Source organism: Muscardinus avellanarius (assembly GCF_963383645.1).
Source record: "Muscardinus avellanarius genome assembly, chromosome: 1".
NCBI classification, from domain to species: Eukaryota; Metazoa; Chordata; class Mammalia; order Rodentia; family Gliridae; genus Muscardinus; species Muscardinus avellanarius.
Window position 1 is genome coordinate 98773441 of NC_137786.1, and position 14691 is coordinate 98788131.

Consider the following 14691-nt stretch of genomic DNA (forward strand, 5'->3'; position numbering starts at 1 on the left):
GTGATAACAGGTGCCTGTTTATCTTAATGTATGAGGCTTATGAACAAAACTCATGGTGCAGAAGCACAAGGCACTTAGCCACTGACACCCAAAGCTGGCTGTCCGGGGGCCACGTGCACAGCTTTCCATGGGGCTAAATGTCAGAGACAAAGTTCAGCCAAGCTGCCCATCTCAGAGTTGGGGACCAACACAGATGACCTGATCTCACACCTGTCACATGTATGACAGGCCTGCAGGTAAATATACTTAACATCAGAATGAAAAAGCACAATTTTTCATAAAGCCCAAATATTTAACTTATTCACTGTGCTTTCTATTCAGCCTTAAATCAGTGTCAGATTAAGGTTATACAGCCTCAAGAGTAAAATGTGTGATTGACAAGACTAAAAGTCACAGCAGCAATCCCAGGTTGTGTATACCCACAGTGTACAACCAACGCTCTTCTCAAACAGTTCAAAGAACAGGAGGCCAGGAAGAAAAGTAACTGAAGTGTGAGGCTTTATTATCCACTCATGAATGTTCACATCTTTCTAGTCAATATAAAATGACAAAAGGACCTTATTATCCATATTAAGGATTTTTTGGGGGGTACTGGGGATGGAATTCAGGGGCATTCTACCTCTGAGCTATACCCCCAGCCCTATTTTTTTTTTTTTTGCACTTATGGCTTGCTTCATATTTCTTTTTTTTTTTTATTTTTGTAATCATCACTTTGGAATACAAGACTTGAGAGGATATACAAGCGTATATCATCCAATAAGATGCCAATGTTATCATCTTGTATTTATATGTACATACACACACATACATATAGTATATATAAACATATATATATATATATATATATATATATATAGAGAGAGAGAGAGAGAGAGAGAGAGAGAGAGAGAGAGAGAGGTAATGGTGGTGGTAATGGTGGTACTGCTGCTGGAAATGAAACACAGGCACTCTACCTCCAAGCTACATCCCCAGCCCTATTTTATTTTTTATTTAGAAACAGGGTCTCCCTAAGTCGACAGCCTCAATAAATTGCTGAGGCTGGCTTCGAACCTGTGATCCTCCTATCTCAGCCTCTCAAATGCTGAGATTACAGGGAGAGGGGGCACTACCATGCCCAGCTAGAAAGTTGTATTTAAAAGAGAAAGACTTGAGCTGTGCATAATGGTGCACACCTATAATTGGGAGGCCAAGACAGGAGGACTGCAAGTTTGGGGCAGCCTCGGCAACTTAATGAGATCTGTCTCAAAATAAAAAATAAAAGGAGATAGGGTGTAACCCGTAGTAGAATGTCCCAGTATCTACAAGACAAAAATGGCGCCCCCTATTTTCTGAAACAGATGCTTATTTAGCTCTTCAATGTCCTTCATTAATCAGTCCACTGTGTCATCTCATTTTCTACCCGTTATCAATATAAAAATTAGAGTATTTTGGCAACAGACATTTTAGTGAGATTCTAGGGTCTTTTCTAGTCAATATAAAATGACAAAGGGACCTTATTATCCATATTAAAGATTTTTTTGTGGGTACTGGGGATGGAATTCAGGGGCATTCTACCTCTGAGCTATACCCCCAGCCCTATTTTTTTTTTTTTTTGCACTTGTGGCTTGCTTTATATATTTTTTTTGTAATCATACATCACTTTGGAATATAAGACTTGAGAGGATATATAAGCGCATATCATCCAATAAGCCCTCATCCAATCCCCATCCCTCGATCCGATGCTTAATTGGTGATTATCTTTAATATAATTGTTTACGCACCTCATGAGTTTTAAAGAGATTCCATCCTCCCCCATCCCCTCCCCTCTGATTGGTCACCTTAAGTGCTTTTCAATAGGGCCCTTTCTACTACTCAACCTCCTTCTGTTACCCCTTTCCTCCTAGTTCTTGCTATTTAGGGGAAGCATCTGGATTTTATTTTCTGTGCTATTTTTCTGTGCATGCCGCATTGCAAGTTCTGATTCCAATCTTGACAGCCCCAGTAGTAGCCTGACCACCCGGAGGACTCTGATCCTGACCTCGCTGGCTCCAGCACCGGCCTTGCCTCATGGGAGGCCCCGATCCTGGCCTCGCTGGCCCTCGCACTGAACTAACCCCTCTGCTGGCTCCTCTCCTGGCCTCAGAGGCCCCAGTACCAGCCTAGCCTCACAACAGGCTCCGATCCCGGTCTTGCTGACCCTGGCACCGGCCTAACCCCTTGGCAGGCTCCTCTCCTGGTCTCATAAGTCCCGGCTCCATCCTTGCCTCACAGCCGTTTCTGATCCCGGCCTAGCTGGCCCCGGCACCGGCCTAACACCTTGGCTGGCGCTGATCCCTGCCTTGGAGGCCTCAGTAGTGGCCTTGCCTCACAGCAGGCTCCAGTCCTGGCCTTGTTGGCCCTGGCACTGACCTGACCCCTCGGCAGGCTCCAATTCTGGCCTCAGAGGCCCCAGCACCAGCCATACATCAAGGCAGGCTCTGATCCTGGCCTCACTGGCCCCAGCACCAGCCTAACCCCTCAGCAGGCTCCTATCCAGGCCTCGGAGGCCCCAGCACTGGCCTTGCCTCACAGCAGACTCTGATCCCGGCCTCAATGGCCCCAGCATTGGCCTAATCCCTCAGCAGACTCCGATCCTGGCCTCAGAGGCCTCAGCACCAGCCTTGACTCGCAGCAGGCTCTGATCCCAGCCTCGCTGGCTCCGGCACTGGCCTAACGAATCAGCTGGCTCCAATCCCAACCTCCAATGCCCCAGCACCAGCCTTGTCTCACAGCAGGTTCCGATCCCAGCCTCACTGGCCCCGGCACCAGCCTAAACCCTCAGCAGGCTCCAATCCTGCCCTCGGAGGCCCCAGAACCAACCTTGCCTTACAGCAGGCTCCGATCCCGGCCTCGCTGACCCAACCGGCCTAACCCCTCGGCAGGCTCCGATCCCAGCCTCGGAGGCCTCGGTAGCGGCCTTGCCTCACAGCAGGCTCCAATCCCAGCCTCGCTGACCCTGGCACCAACCTAACCCCTTGACAGGTTCTGATCCCGGCCTCGGAGGCCCCATCACCTGCCTTGCCTCACCGCAGGCTTCGATCCCAGCCTCACTGGTCCCGGCACTGGCCTCCCCCCTCAGCAGGCTCCGATCCGAGCACCCTCTTCACCCAGCAGGTTGTCCCACGTTCCCAGGTGCATGGTGGTAGTATTCTGCTTCTGAGGTAATTTCTTCAAAAGTTCCAGGTGTATTACATCAGATCTCTGCCTCCCCAGAGTACTTGCCACTGCCAATGTGACTGCCTCCACCATTTCAAATCTTTCCCAAGTTCTTTTCCCATACCGGATAATGTCCAGTGTTCCTAAGCATGTGCGACAGTAGCATTCGACTTTTGGGGTAATTTCTTCAGAGGATCAGGGTGGGTTGAATAAGATGTCTGCCTCTCCCAAAGACAAGTCTCCACCACTATCTCCGCCACTACTGCCACCACCGCCTTCCTCCTTGGTCTCCGTTAGACTCTCTCCTTACAGATGATGTCCCGGATTCTAAACAATGCAGAGAAGCAGCAGTCCTCCTTTGTGGGGAATTTTTCCAAAAGTTCCAGTTCAGATGTACATGTTTTGTCTGCATCTCCAATATTCTAGCTGCTGCCACTACCATCTTAACCCCTCTCGAATATTTTTCTTTTTTCGTTTCCCTTTTTTTTTTTTTTTTCTTTAAAAAAGAGAAGAGAGTATGTGGTTTGGGGAGTATGTGGGATCATGCCCTGGGTAGCGCGATGAAAAATTTTTTTTTCTTTCTGGGTGGGAGGGGGGTCTCCTAAGGGTGCCCTGCCTGCACCCACCCTCCCTCCCAGAGTCAGGGCCTTGCAGCCCTAACCCGGCCCTTCCAAGTGGGGGAGGTCACCTAAGGGTGCCCCGCCCGCACCCGCCTACCTGCTGGGGTTGGGCCCATGCACCTGGTGGGGGTGGTCCACCTAAGCCTAAGGGTGCCCCACCCCTGCCCTCCCACCCTCCCCGGTTGGGGCCAAGACCTCTGGGGCATTCCTCCCAGCCCTATTTTTTATGCTTTTATTTTGAAACAGGGTCTCACTGAATTGCAAAGGACCTAAGTAGCTGAGGCTGTCCACAAACCGAACCATGATCCTCCTGTCTCAGCTTCTCAAATGCTGGAATTACAAGAGTGCATCACCACACCCAGCTCATATTAAGGATTTTCTTTTTTTTTTTTTTATTGGTGCACTGTATTCATACATCATAAGTGGGATACAAACTTTTGTAGACATACATGCACACATCGCCCAGTCAGCCTCCACCCGATCCCCACCCCATTCTCTCCCCATCCCTCCCTCCCATGCTTGGCTTAGTGGTTGACATCTAGTATTATAGCAATTTATCCAAAATTAAAAATGATATTCTCACATAACAGTTTCATTTGTCTGATACCAAGCTTTTGATGACTTAAAGATAACATTTCAATATTTCTTTTTACTTTCTTTCTTACCAGAGAATATTTTTTTTCTTTTTTTTTAGGTGAAACTATCATATATTTATATATTTATTTTTCAGAAAAAATCTATCCTAATATGGAATATGGACTCTAGATACCCAAAACGATCTTGAAAAAGAACAAAGCTAGAAGATATATATTTTATGATTTCAAACCATATAAAGCTACAATAATTGAAACAGTGTAGTACTATTCTAAAGGCAGATATATAAACCATTGGAGTTAAATAAAAGCCTAGAGCTAAATTCTTCCCTATATTGTCAAGTTATTTTTGACAAGGTTTCCACGAACATTTGGTGGTAGAAATAATAATCTTTTAACTAAATATTGTTGAAAAATAATAATTACATGGAAAAGAATAAAATTGGACTCTTACCTAATCCCATATACAAATATTAACTCAAAATAGATAAAAGACCTATATATAAATCTTAAGACTATAAACTTTTAGGAGAAAATCTGGGTCATAAAACCTCACAACATTGAAATTGGCAGTGATTTCTTGGATATGATTTCAATGGCACAGGCAACAGAAGAGTATACAAACTCCCTAAAAAATAAAAAAAAAATTGTATATCCAAAGACAATGTAAAAAGAGTTAACAGTTACTAATAGAATGGGATAAAATATTTCCAAATGCTATATCTGAAGGTATATTAATATTCCAACTAGAAATCCTAAAAATTAACAACAATAAAGGCAAACAATACCCTTTAGAGATAGGTAAAAGACTAACATAAATAATGAATCTCCACAGATAACCAATCTTAGTTGTCTGTTGGATGGAAAATCTTGTTTCTCTGGTTCTGGTGTGTGCTACCTATTTATTCTTTGTAGTTAATCTCTTTGAGTATTTTCTCTAGTGCTGGTTTTGAAGACATAAATTCCTTCAGTTTCTTTTTTCCCCATCTAATTTGATAGAAAGTTTTGCTGGGTAGGAAATTTTTGGCTGGAAGTTGTTTTCTTTCAGAGTTTGGAATATGTTACTCCAAGCCCTTCTGGCTCTCATGACTTGGTTTGGGAAGTCTGGAGTGATTCTAATTGGTTTGCCTCTGAATGTCACTTGGCCCTTTGTTTTTGTTGCCTTTAAGATTCTCTGCTTGGCTTCCACATTGGTCATTTTGACAATTATGTGGCGTGGGGATCCTCTTCTCCGATCCTGTCTAAAGGGAGTTCTATAAGTTTCCTGGACCTGTGTATCGACCTCTTGCTCTATGTCTGGAAAATTTTCTGCTATTACTTCCTTGAAGAGATTGTTGATCCCTTTGGTTTCACTTTCTTTTCCCTCCTCTATTCCAATTATTCTTAGGTTAGCTCTCTTAAAATGGGCCCATATTTCTTCAATATCAGATTCCTGCTGTCGGATATTTTTTTCTAGATTAGAAACTATGCGTTCATTTTTGGAATGATCATCTTCTAAGAGCGAGATTCTGTTCTCCATGTATTCTAATCGGTTGTTTGTGCTTTGAATTGAGGCCTTTACTTCATTAATTGCATCCTTTATCTCTTTTTGGCTCTCTCTGAGTTCTTTTCGAAGCACCTCTATTATTTCTACAGTTATTTTCCTGATTTGATCTTCTAGAAATCTCTGATTTTCAGTTTTATTGGGTTCTGATGTTGTGGGGTTGTGAGCATTGATTGCTCCAGTATTATTCCTCTTTCCCATGATTTCGGAAGTTTGTGCCTTCTCTGGGTTCTTCCCTTGGGTCACTATGACTTCACTTAAGGTGTTCTGGATCTCGAGTCAGTAGTATCTCAGACCCCCACTACTCCTTTACTGGGTTGTATCTCAGAGTCTCCGACCCAGAGAGTCGATAGAAGCTGCTTTAGACTGTGGGTGGTGCCAGGTTGCACGTTCTCCTATGGTGTGATATCTCTGCCACCGCCACTCCCCCACTGGGTCAAATCCCAGGGAGTACAGTACTGGGATTTCTCCTCTGTGGCCTGCAATTTGACTCACTGTTCTTGAGTACGCAGATATAGCTGTACTGGACTTGGTGAATTCGCTGCTGCTGCTGCCGGTGGCAATATGGCGCCGCTGATACGCCCTCGGCCGTGAGGCTGGCATATTTCTTCTTGGTTTTGATTTCGACTCTGAATCCCTGCAGCGTGTGCTGAGCTCAGCCACTGGGAGCTTTAGATGCTCCCTGCGCCGAGAAATCCTGCCTGGCTGTTCCACAGCGGCTCACCTCGGCTTGCTGTAGCCGTCTGGTGAACTCGCCGCTGATGCCGGCAGTAAAGTGCTGCTGCTGAGTCCTCAGGCGTGAGGCCGGTGTATCTCCTCTGTGGCTCTGAGCTCTGTTCTCAGTCCGCTTTCTCTCTGGAGCCTGGTGATTTTTTTGTTTCTCTGGTGATGGTGTTTTCTGGCTATGAAAAGCACTGATTTTGTGGTACTGGAGATTGGTTGTTAGCGGGGCTCTTAAGCCCCACTTTTCTCGGTCGCCATCTTTACATTATGGATTTTCAATGTGGCCTATTTCAACCAAAACACCCTATTCGTTCCTCTATTAAAACTATAGTTCATAGGCATCGTTACATCTATTGAGTTATACAGTTCTAGCTGCCGGGAGCACAGCCAGGTGCTCATGGACTGCGGAGGAGACAGCAGTCCAGAAAGGATGCCCGCCTGGCAGCTGCTGTATCAGGTGCTTAATTCTACCTGGTCCAGCTCAGCTCAAGACCTCCCAGCAGGTGAGACACTTGATTTGAATTTCAAAGGATGGTTCAGGTTGAGGGTGTGTTTAGGAAAAGGTAAAAGCTACAGGCATCAGCAGGAATCTCAGGCACAAAGTCCATAGAGAGTCTGGAATGTTTGGGAAAATGAGCAGCTCTGCATGTCCAGAGAGTAGAGCTAGATCAACCAGGTGGAATGCTGAGTCAAACAATGAAGTTTGAGCTTTATCTATCTAAACAGGAATGAGTCACTTAAAAAGGGGAAGGTGAGGCCGGGTGTGGTAGAGGTGGAGACAGGAGGATCCTGCAGATTCAAAGCCAGCCTCGCTGGCTTAAGAGACCCTGTTTCCAAATAAAACATAAAACAGGTCTGGGAGTGTATCCCAGAGGTAGAAGGGTTCTATCCCTAGTACCATCAAAAAAAAAAAAAGGGGGGGGGAGGTGAGGAGGAGGAAAGAGTATTTTGGGGATGCTTACCACATAGAAGGTACCCTATTGTCTCCATTTTAAAGATGGTGAAATTGAGAATCAGAAAAGATAAGTATCTTTCATGAAGGTCCTACAACTAGTAAGTAATTAGCTGAGCCAAAGTTTAAAACCAGGTGGTCTGATTCCAACGCCTAGGCTTTTTTTTTTTTTTTTTAACCATACTGGGAATGGAACCCAGGGGCATTCTACCTTTGAGCTACACTCCTAGCCCCATTTTTTTTTTTTCTTTTTGGTCTTATGTTTGAAATAGGATCTCACTGAGTTGTAAAGGGCCTCACTAAGTAGCTGAGGCTCTCCTGTCTCAGCCTCCCAAATGCTGGAATTACAAATGTACATCACCATGCCGGGCTGCACCAAGGCTTTTAATCCCATCATTATATTGGTCCTACTGTAAAAATGAGAAGTTAAAGGCACAGATACTCATGTTTTCACTGAATAAAAGGTAATAACTCATGCTCCAAAAGAAAGGGGGGAAAAATTAAAAGGGCCCAAGGTTACCTTGCATCCAGTATGGAAAACTAAACTGTAAGAACAAAGGAAGCTACTATACAGCACTGGTTCTCAACCAAGGGTGACTTGGACCCTCAGAGCACGCTGGGCCACATCTGGGGTCATTTTTCGTTGTCATGACTATGGAAGAGGCACAAGTGGCATCTCATGGGCAGCAGCTAGATATGCTGTCCATAGTGCTAGCGTGTGATGGACTTTTATCACTATAATTTTGATTTACTCTTTCCATGTTCAAAAGCAACTAAATCATGACATCTGTTCCAGTTCAGTTCAAATTTAGTTTAAGCTTAACATCATAGAATTAAAGAAGAGACAAACATTGCAACTGGGCTGCAAACACCTGTTCCACCATCAACCCAGAACATCATCAGCACCTAAAGGAGGGCAGTTATTAGCTGCTAGAGGCAACAGTGCTTTCCCTCTTCTTTCGTAAATCATGTTTAAGTTCTTGCTTGGGAAGCCCATATACTAAAATTGGAACAATATAGAGATTATTAGCACAGCCCCTGTGCAAGGATGACATGCAAACTCATACAAGGTTCCATGTTCTTAAAGGTTATGTGTTTTCTCTCAGACGTGGAAGCTAGGGAGGGGGGGGGGCGATAAGAATGACTTTCAGTAATGGAAGAGAAACCCCAGCGGAGCAAGGAAAGTGACCCAAGGGAGGGTGGTGGTGGGATGAGGGAGAATTACCCAAAGAGGCACATTCACTGATGTTATGTACATATGTGAGATTACCAGCCAATCCCAATATCAGGTTTGGGGAAGGAGAGTGGGGAAGGCGTGGGGCGAGAGCTCACCAAGTGCTGGGTGCACGCAGGTCACTATCACACTGAAGTATAATATGATGTGAGACTACAATGCATCAATAAAAACATATAAATTTTTTTTTTTGATGGTACTGGGGGTGGAACTCACAGGCTTTCTACCTCCGGGCTATACTCCCAGACCATTTTTATATTTTGTTTGGAAACAGGGTCTCACTAAGTTGCTAAGAACCTCACTAAGTAGCTGAGGCTGGCTTTGAACCCGTGCGATCCTCCTATCTCAGCCTCCCAAGTGCGCGCGTGCGCCACCACGCCCGGCTATAAAAATTTTAAAAGCATACATAGTCACAGATGACAAAAGGTATTATAAAATTGAGGAAGTATTTATATACTAGTGTATCTTTTTTATTTCTTTTTTTGCGGGTCTGGGGATGAAACCCAGGGGCATTCCACCTCTGAGCTATACCCCGTACCCTATTTTTTATTCTTTATTTTGAAAAAAACGGGTCTCACTGAATTGCAGAGGGCCTCACTTAAGTAGCTGAGGCTGGCCATGAGCCTGCAATCCTCCAGTCTCAGCCTCCCGAATGCTGGGATTACAAGCGTGCACCACCACACCCAGCTTATATTAGTTTATCTGATGCAGCCACAACATGGATATCACAGCTGAATTTTAGAAAGCTAGTTACAGTGTGGAGGAGGAGTGCTTTCTATTCTAGTCACACCTAATCTACTAACCTATTAAAACCCATGGCCATCTTACACTAACAGAAATGTTATATATGGTTACTTGTTTCAACCTATAGAAAGTCCCTGACTTTTAAGACTTGTAGCTGATACCAAAAGGCATACATATATATATATATATATACATATATATATATGTATATATACATATATATACATATATACATATGTTTGATATAATTTTTTTAAAAACTATTGCTTTTTACTTTTCCCCCAGCCTCCTGAGATGGTTTCATTACCAGTCCAGGTGGAATGAAAATTACAATTCTTTATGAGTGAGCTCTATGTACTTTAAATCCTCGCCTTATAATTGAAGTTTTGGATCAAAGCATCAGAACTGACTCATAGAATTCCTCCTCATGATTAGGAGGTAACACTATTTAACAGAAAATGGGTGCACTGCGTGTTCTAACTGGGTAAACTGTATGGCCTCTCTCAGTAACTTTTTTTAAAGTTAATGGAGTTCCCACTTTTCTGTCATGTTAAGTTTCACTAATAAGTTAATGTTAGTCAACACATCGAGGAAAAATGAGTACATCAGTGTTCACTCAGAGGACCAAAATCTTGCTGACATGAAAATATTAATCCATCTCATATTCGCAACAGTGATTCTGAGGACTAAATTTATAATCAAACCTTAAAATTTTTTCCCCTGAAAATCTTTTGCTAACCAGATAAAATCTGGAAAAGCCACAATAAATTGTGCTTTCTAAAAGCACAAAAAGAAAGAATTCTACCTCCCCCAACACAGAGAACTACAAAGGACCTAACAAAAGTTTCCCAAAACAAACATTACTCAAAAAACTGGAGCCAAACAAGAGCAGAAATTCTTACTTGAATAAACAATAGAGATAGCAACAAAGAACAAATAGCTAAAAGCCATTGTGGTGCTCAACACACAACCAAGCTTTCTGCTTATATAAGCTTAGGTTTTTAAATCTTGGATAGGACTCAAACTATGAACTGCATGAAAAAGATTTCCTGCTTGTCGAGTGAGGTAACCTCTAGCGCAAGTTAAGGATGCAAATGCCTAATGTAGCATTAATATGGTTACAAAAATATTGTTTTATTTTTCTAATTAATTTTAAACAGAAGGTTATCTTCCATTTGACCAATACTTATCTGAAGATAAAAGATATTCAACTATTGTATTCAGGCTGAAATGTTTTTTATGGAAGCATCGATTTTTTTTCTTCTAAAGTCAATCATGAACTTAGAGCTAAGTTGTAGAAAATTACTTTATAACTTTTCAACTTGGAATTTGGTACTAAAAAATTCAGTGCTTTTCAAAATGGCACAGAGGAAAAAAAATGTTTTGCCAAGCCTTTCTCATAATTCTACTACTTTGATCTACTACAATTAGTTTCTTCTGACTTCTAACGCATTATTGTAACAGTAGTACTAGCAAATTCTATTTGTTGTTGCTGATTTTTAATACAAAAAATTCTTAAGCAACCATTAGAAATCAATAAAATTCCTTCTTTGAAGGGACAAAATATGTGAATAATTTTAATGCAAGGTTAGCCTTCATTTGTGTATATGGAAAGGATCATCACAAAATAATTTGAAAAAATACTTTTGAAAAATAAAATATAGGCCTTCTTTAACTTCAGAGGAAAATAAGCTAAATGATGTTGCCTGCTTAACCTGTTTTTAGTTGGTAATAATCAAAAGTATAAAGTGTATCAATCCAGGGGAAAACACTATAATAGTAGCTATTGGCCAACTTTAAAATAATTATTTACCTTTTCATTAACAAACTAAAGAGCTAACTTTATCTAATTAATGTGATATATAGTAACTCTAACTACATACCATAATATAGGAAGGTTAGAAAAGTTTCTTTTTAAAGTATGTATAGCATAACATATACAGGTTCAGTGTTTGAATATCATTTACATGGAGGATACTTTTTCACACCTTATGCTACTTATAAACATATAAAAATGTTTAATTTAGTACTAGCATAAGTAGATAGGTGCTTAATACATGCATTTTATGGTAGCATAGTAGCTGCAGATAATGTAGTTAACTTCGGCAGACATCTGTGTTACACACATGGCCATCAAAATAATCATGGCATGCTTTTGTGACATCGAAAGAGGCCAAGCCTGTTGTGAAATGATTACTTCCAACAAAAGCCTGCTTAAATTATTGTTTAGTTATATGGCACACAGCCAAAAATACAGTATTATAAAGTCACTGCTGCCCTTGAATCACTCACTAATTTTCAACCTATTTGTAAAACAAGATAAGCACCATTGGGTTATTAAAAATAACCATGGATCAGAACTTCTGATTCATGTTTCTTTGACAAAATTACTCCATTTGATCCCAAGTCTTGGCTGCCCTCTTGACAGAATAATGTACTCCCGCCACAGCTTTTATGATTAAATAGAAAGCTCAGGCCACAGATGACTCGAGACTCCAAGTGAACTTAGACTTTGCACTTCAGAAAGATTTCTTTGTTGTTTTAGTATCAGATCATCACTTATCTTTTTCTAATTGTTTCCACTCCTGCACCACAGAGAACCTATGTGTTATCAAGAACTTGGGACGCTTAATGATTTTTGCCTATTTTATTCACAAAAGTACACCACAGGACGTTACATCATCCTGTAAAAGTAAATTCCTTTCCTGATTTCTTTGGACAGGTGAGGGGGGTGTTTGGGAACGTAAAAGTTAAAACTACAAAATGATCACTCTTCCCCAAAAAAAGAAGAAAAAAAAAAAAACTGTTTCATGGGACTTGAAAGAAAATACCAAATGAGAATCTGATTGAATTTTGCTTATTATAATTACTGGGGAAGCAACATTCTAAACTGTTTTCTAAAGGAAAGGATTAACCATTTCATAGCTTTAATGGATTACTTTTGCCCTTTTCTCTTGCAAAAGAGTTACACCAGTGAAACAAGAATTGTATGCATCAAAAATGTCAACATCAGCACGGACTTCCAGCCAGGAACAGTTACTCCAGTGTGCATAAAGCACATAGAAAGGGACTCGCAGAAGGAAATGCACAGGGCCTAGCGCATTAGGATTAACTTCTGAGATGAGAAGGCTGGGAGAGGGCGCTTGGCAGCCCGGACTCAATTTCTCAGCCGGCCAGCTCTATTAGAGGGAGGCGGTTTCCCTTCACCAGGCTCTGCTGCCGCATTATCTAACATGTCTTAGTACTTTAAACTGAAGGGGAAAGGGAGACAAAACAATAAAACGCCCCGGATTCGGATCTCCTCCAGACATTGTTGCCAGAGCAAAGCAAGCGCGCAGGCGCACGGGCAGGTTGTCAGGCACTCATCGTATCAAGGAAGTGGGTCTCCTCTGCTAGCTCTGCAGCCTTTTTGTTTGGGTTCTATGGATCACAGCAGTAGCTGCATTTTTAATGACTAAAAACAGGAGCGAAGTTATTGCCCAGTTGCTTCGAGAAATGTTGCCTTAAACATGAGGACAAAATCAGTTCGCATTCGGAAAGGGAAATTATTTTCTGTCCAAACGCAGCATTACCCCCAACTACAAACCCTGGGAGCGCAAGCCCATGTGTTTCGAGGAGTAATTTCGTTTACTTCCCCAAGAATATTATCAAGAAAAAAGAAACTTTCTTTTTTCAACAAAACCGAGGCGATTCGCGCCTTCGTTGCTGGGGTGTATATTGTATAAAGTCTGCGCCGCGTGGGAAGCTGTCGGGGCCTAACGCTCTGGGAAGACACCCGCGGGGGCAGAGTCGCTCTCTGGGGGTCCCGGCTGGGAATCGGTGCTTCGCGTGACCTCCGCGGGTTCAAACTCACTTAGGACGGGCTCGGGGCGGCGCGGCCGGCAGGTCCAGCCTCCCGCCCGACCCGCTGACAGCGCGGACAAAGCCGCCGCCGCCTACCTTGATGCCCTGCTGCTGCGTGGTGAGGGTCAGCTTGGACTCGTCCAAGAGCAGAACTTCGCAGTAAAATTCCTCGGGAACAGCGCAGAAACAGCCCATGTCGACGGCCGCCGGGGCCAGCGGGCTGCAGGCGCGGAGTCAGCGGCCGGGGCTGGCGGGGGCGGCGCCCGGGGGCCGGCGCATCGCCACCTGCGGCGGAGGGCACGGGCAGCGCGGGCACGCCAGGGTGCAGCCCGCCCCCCAACCGAGCCCGGGGGTGCAGCCCGCCCCCCACCCGATCTGCCGAGCCCCGGGGGTGCAGCCTCCCCCCAGCCCGAGCCCGGGGGTGCAGCCCGCCCCCCACCCGAGCTGCCGAGCCCAGGGGGTGCAGCCGCCCCCCAACCGAGCCCGGGGGTGCAGCCCGGCCCCCACCCGAGCCTAGGGGTGCAGCCCGACCCCCACCCGAGCTGCCGAGCCCCGAGGGTGCAGCCCGGCCCCCACCCGAGCCCGGGAGTTCAGCCCCCACCCGAGCCGCCGAGCCCGGGGGTGCAGCCCGCCCCCTAACTCAAGCTGCCGAGCCCCGGGGATGCAGCCCGGTCCCCGCCGGAGCCCAGGGGTGCAGCCGCCCCCGCCTGAGGCTGGGGGTGCAGGCCGACCCCCGCCCGAGCGCCGAGCCCCGGGGATGCAGCCCGTTCCCCACCCGAGAGTGGGGCTGCAGCCCGACCTCTGACCCAGCCGCCGAGTCCCGGGGGTGCAGCCTGGCCCCCACACGAGCCTGGGGTGCAGCCCTCCCCCCGCCCGAGCCCGGAGTTGCAGCCCGCCCCCACCGGTCCCCTTTTGTGTCGGGGTGCCCAGGACAGCCCTCCCAGGGCGCGGGCGGCGAGGGTCCCTGGCCAGCCCACCCCCGCAGCCCGCAGCCCCAGACGGTGGGACGGGCCGGGCCGGGGGCTCCTTACCGACACCGGCGAGGGGAGGTCAGCGGAGCGCGGGGCGCGGCTCGGGTCCCGGGGTCCCCGAACTCATCGCCCGGCACCAAGCGCGGCCAAGTTCAAGCTTCCCCTCCCGGAAGCCCTGCCGTGCCGTGGCGGGGGCGCAGGACCTGCGGGGGCTCCGGGAAAGTTCTTGGGCGGCCGGCGGCGTGGCGCCCCGGCGGGCGCAGCCCAGCCCAGCCCCGGCGTCTGCAAAATGCC

At 45.4% G+C, this 14691-nt stretch overlaps 1 protein-coding gene across 1 annotated transcript in view; it reads right to left on the reverse strand.

The window, feature by feature from the left end:
• The window catches only part of EPB41L4A (erythrocyte membrane protein band 4.1 like 4A), a gene marked incomplete at both ends in the record, with an annotated part of 273193 nt that extends 259572 nt beyond the window's left edge, over positions 1-13621 (reverse strand). Inside the window, one exon of the mRNA XM_080711919.1 lies at positions 13523-13621. Within this exon, the coding sequence (XP_080568045.1) occupies positions 13523-13621 (99 nt within the window). The remainder of the gene's footprint in view (positions 1-13522) is intronic.
• Between the last annotated feature and the right edge of the window lie 1070 nt (positions 13622-14691).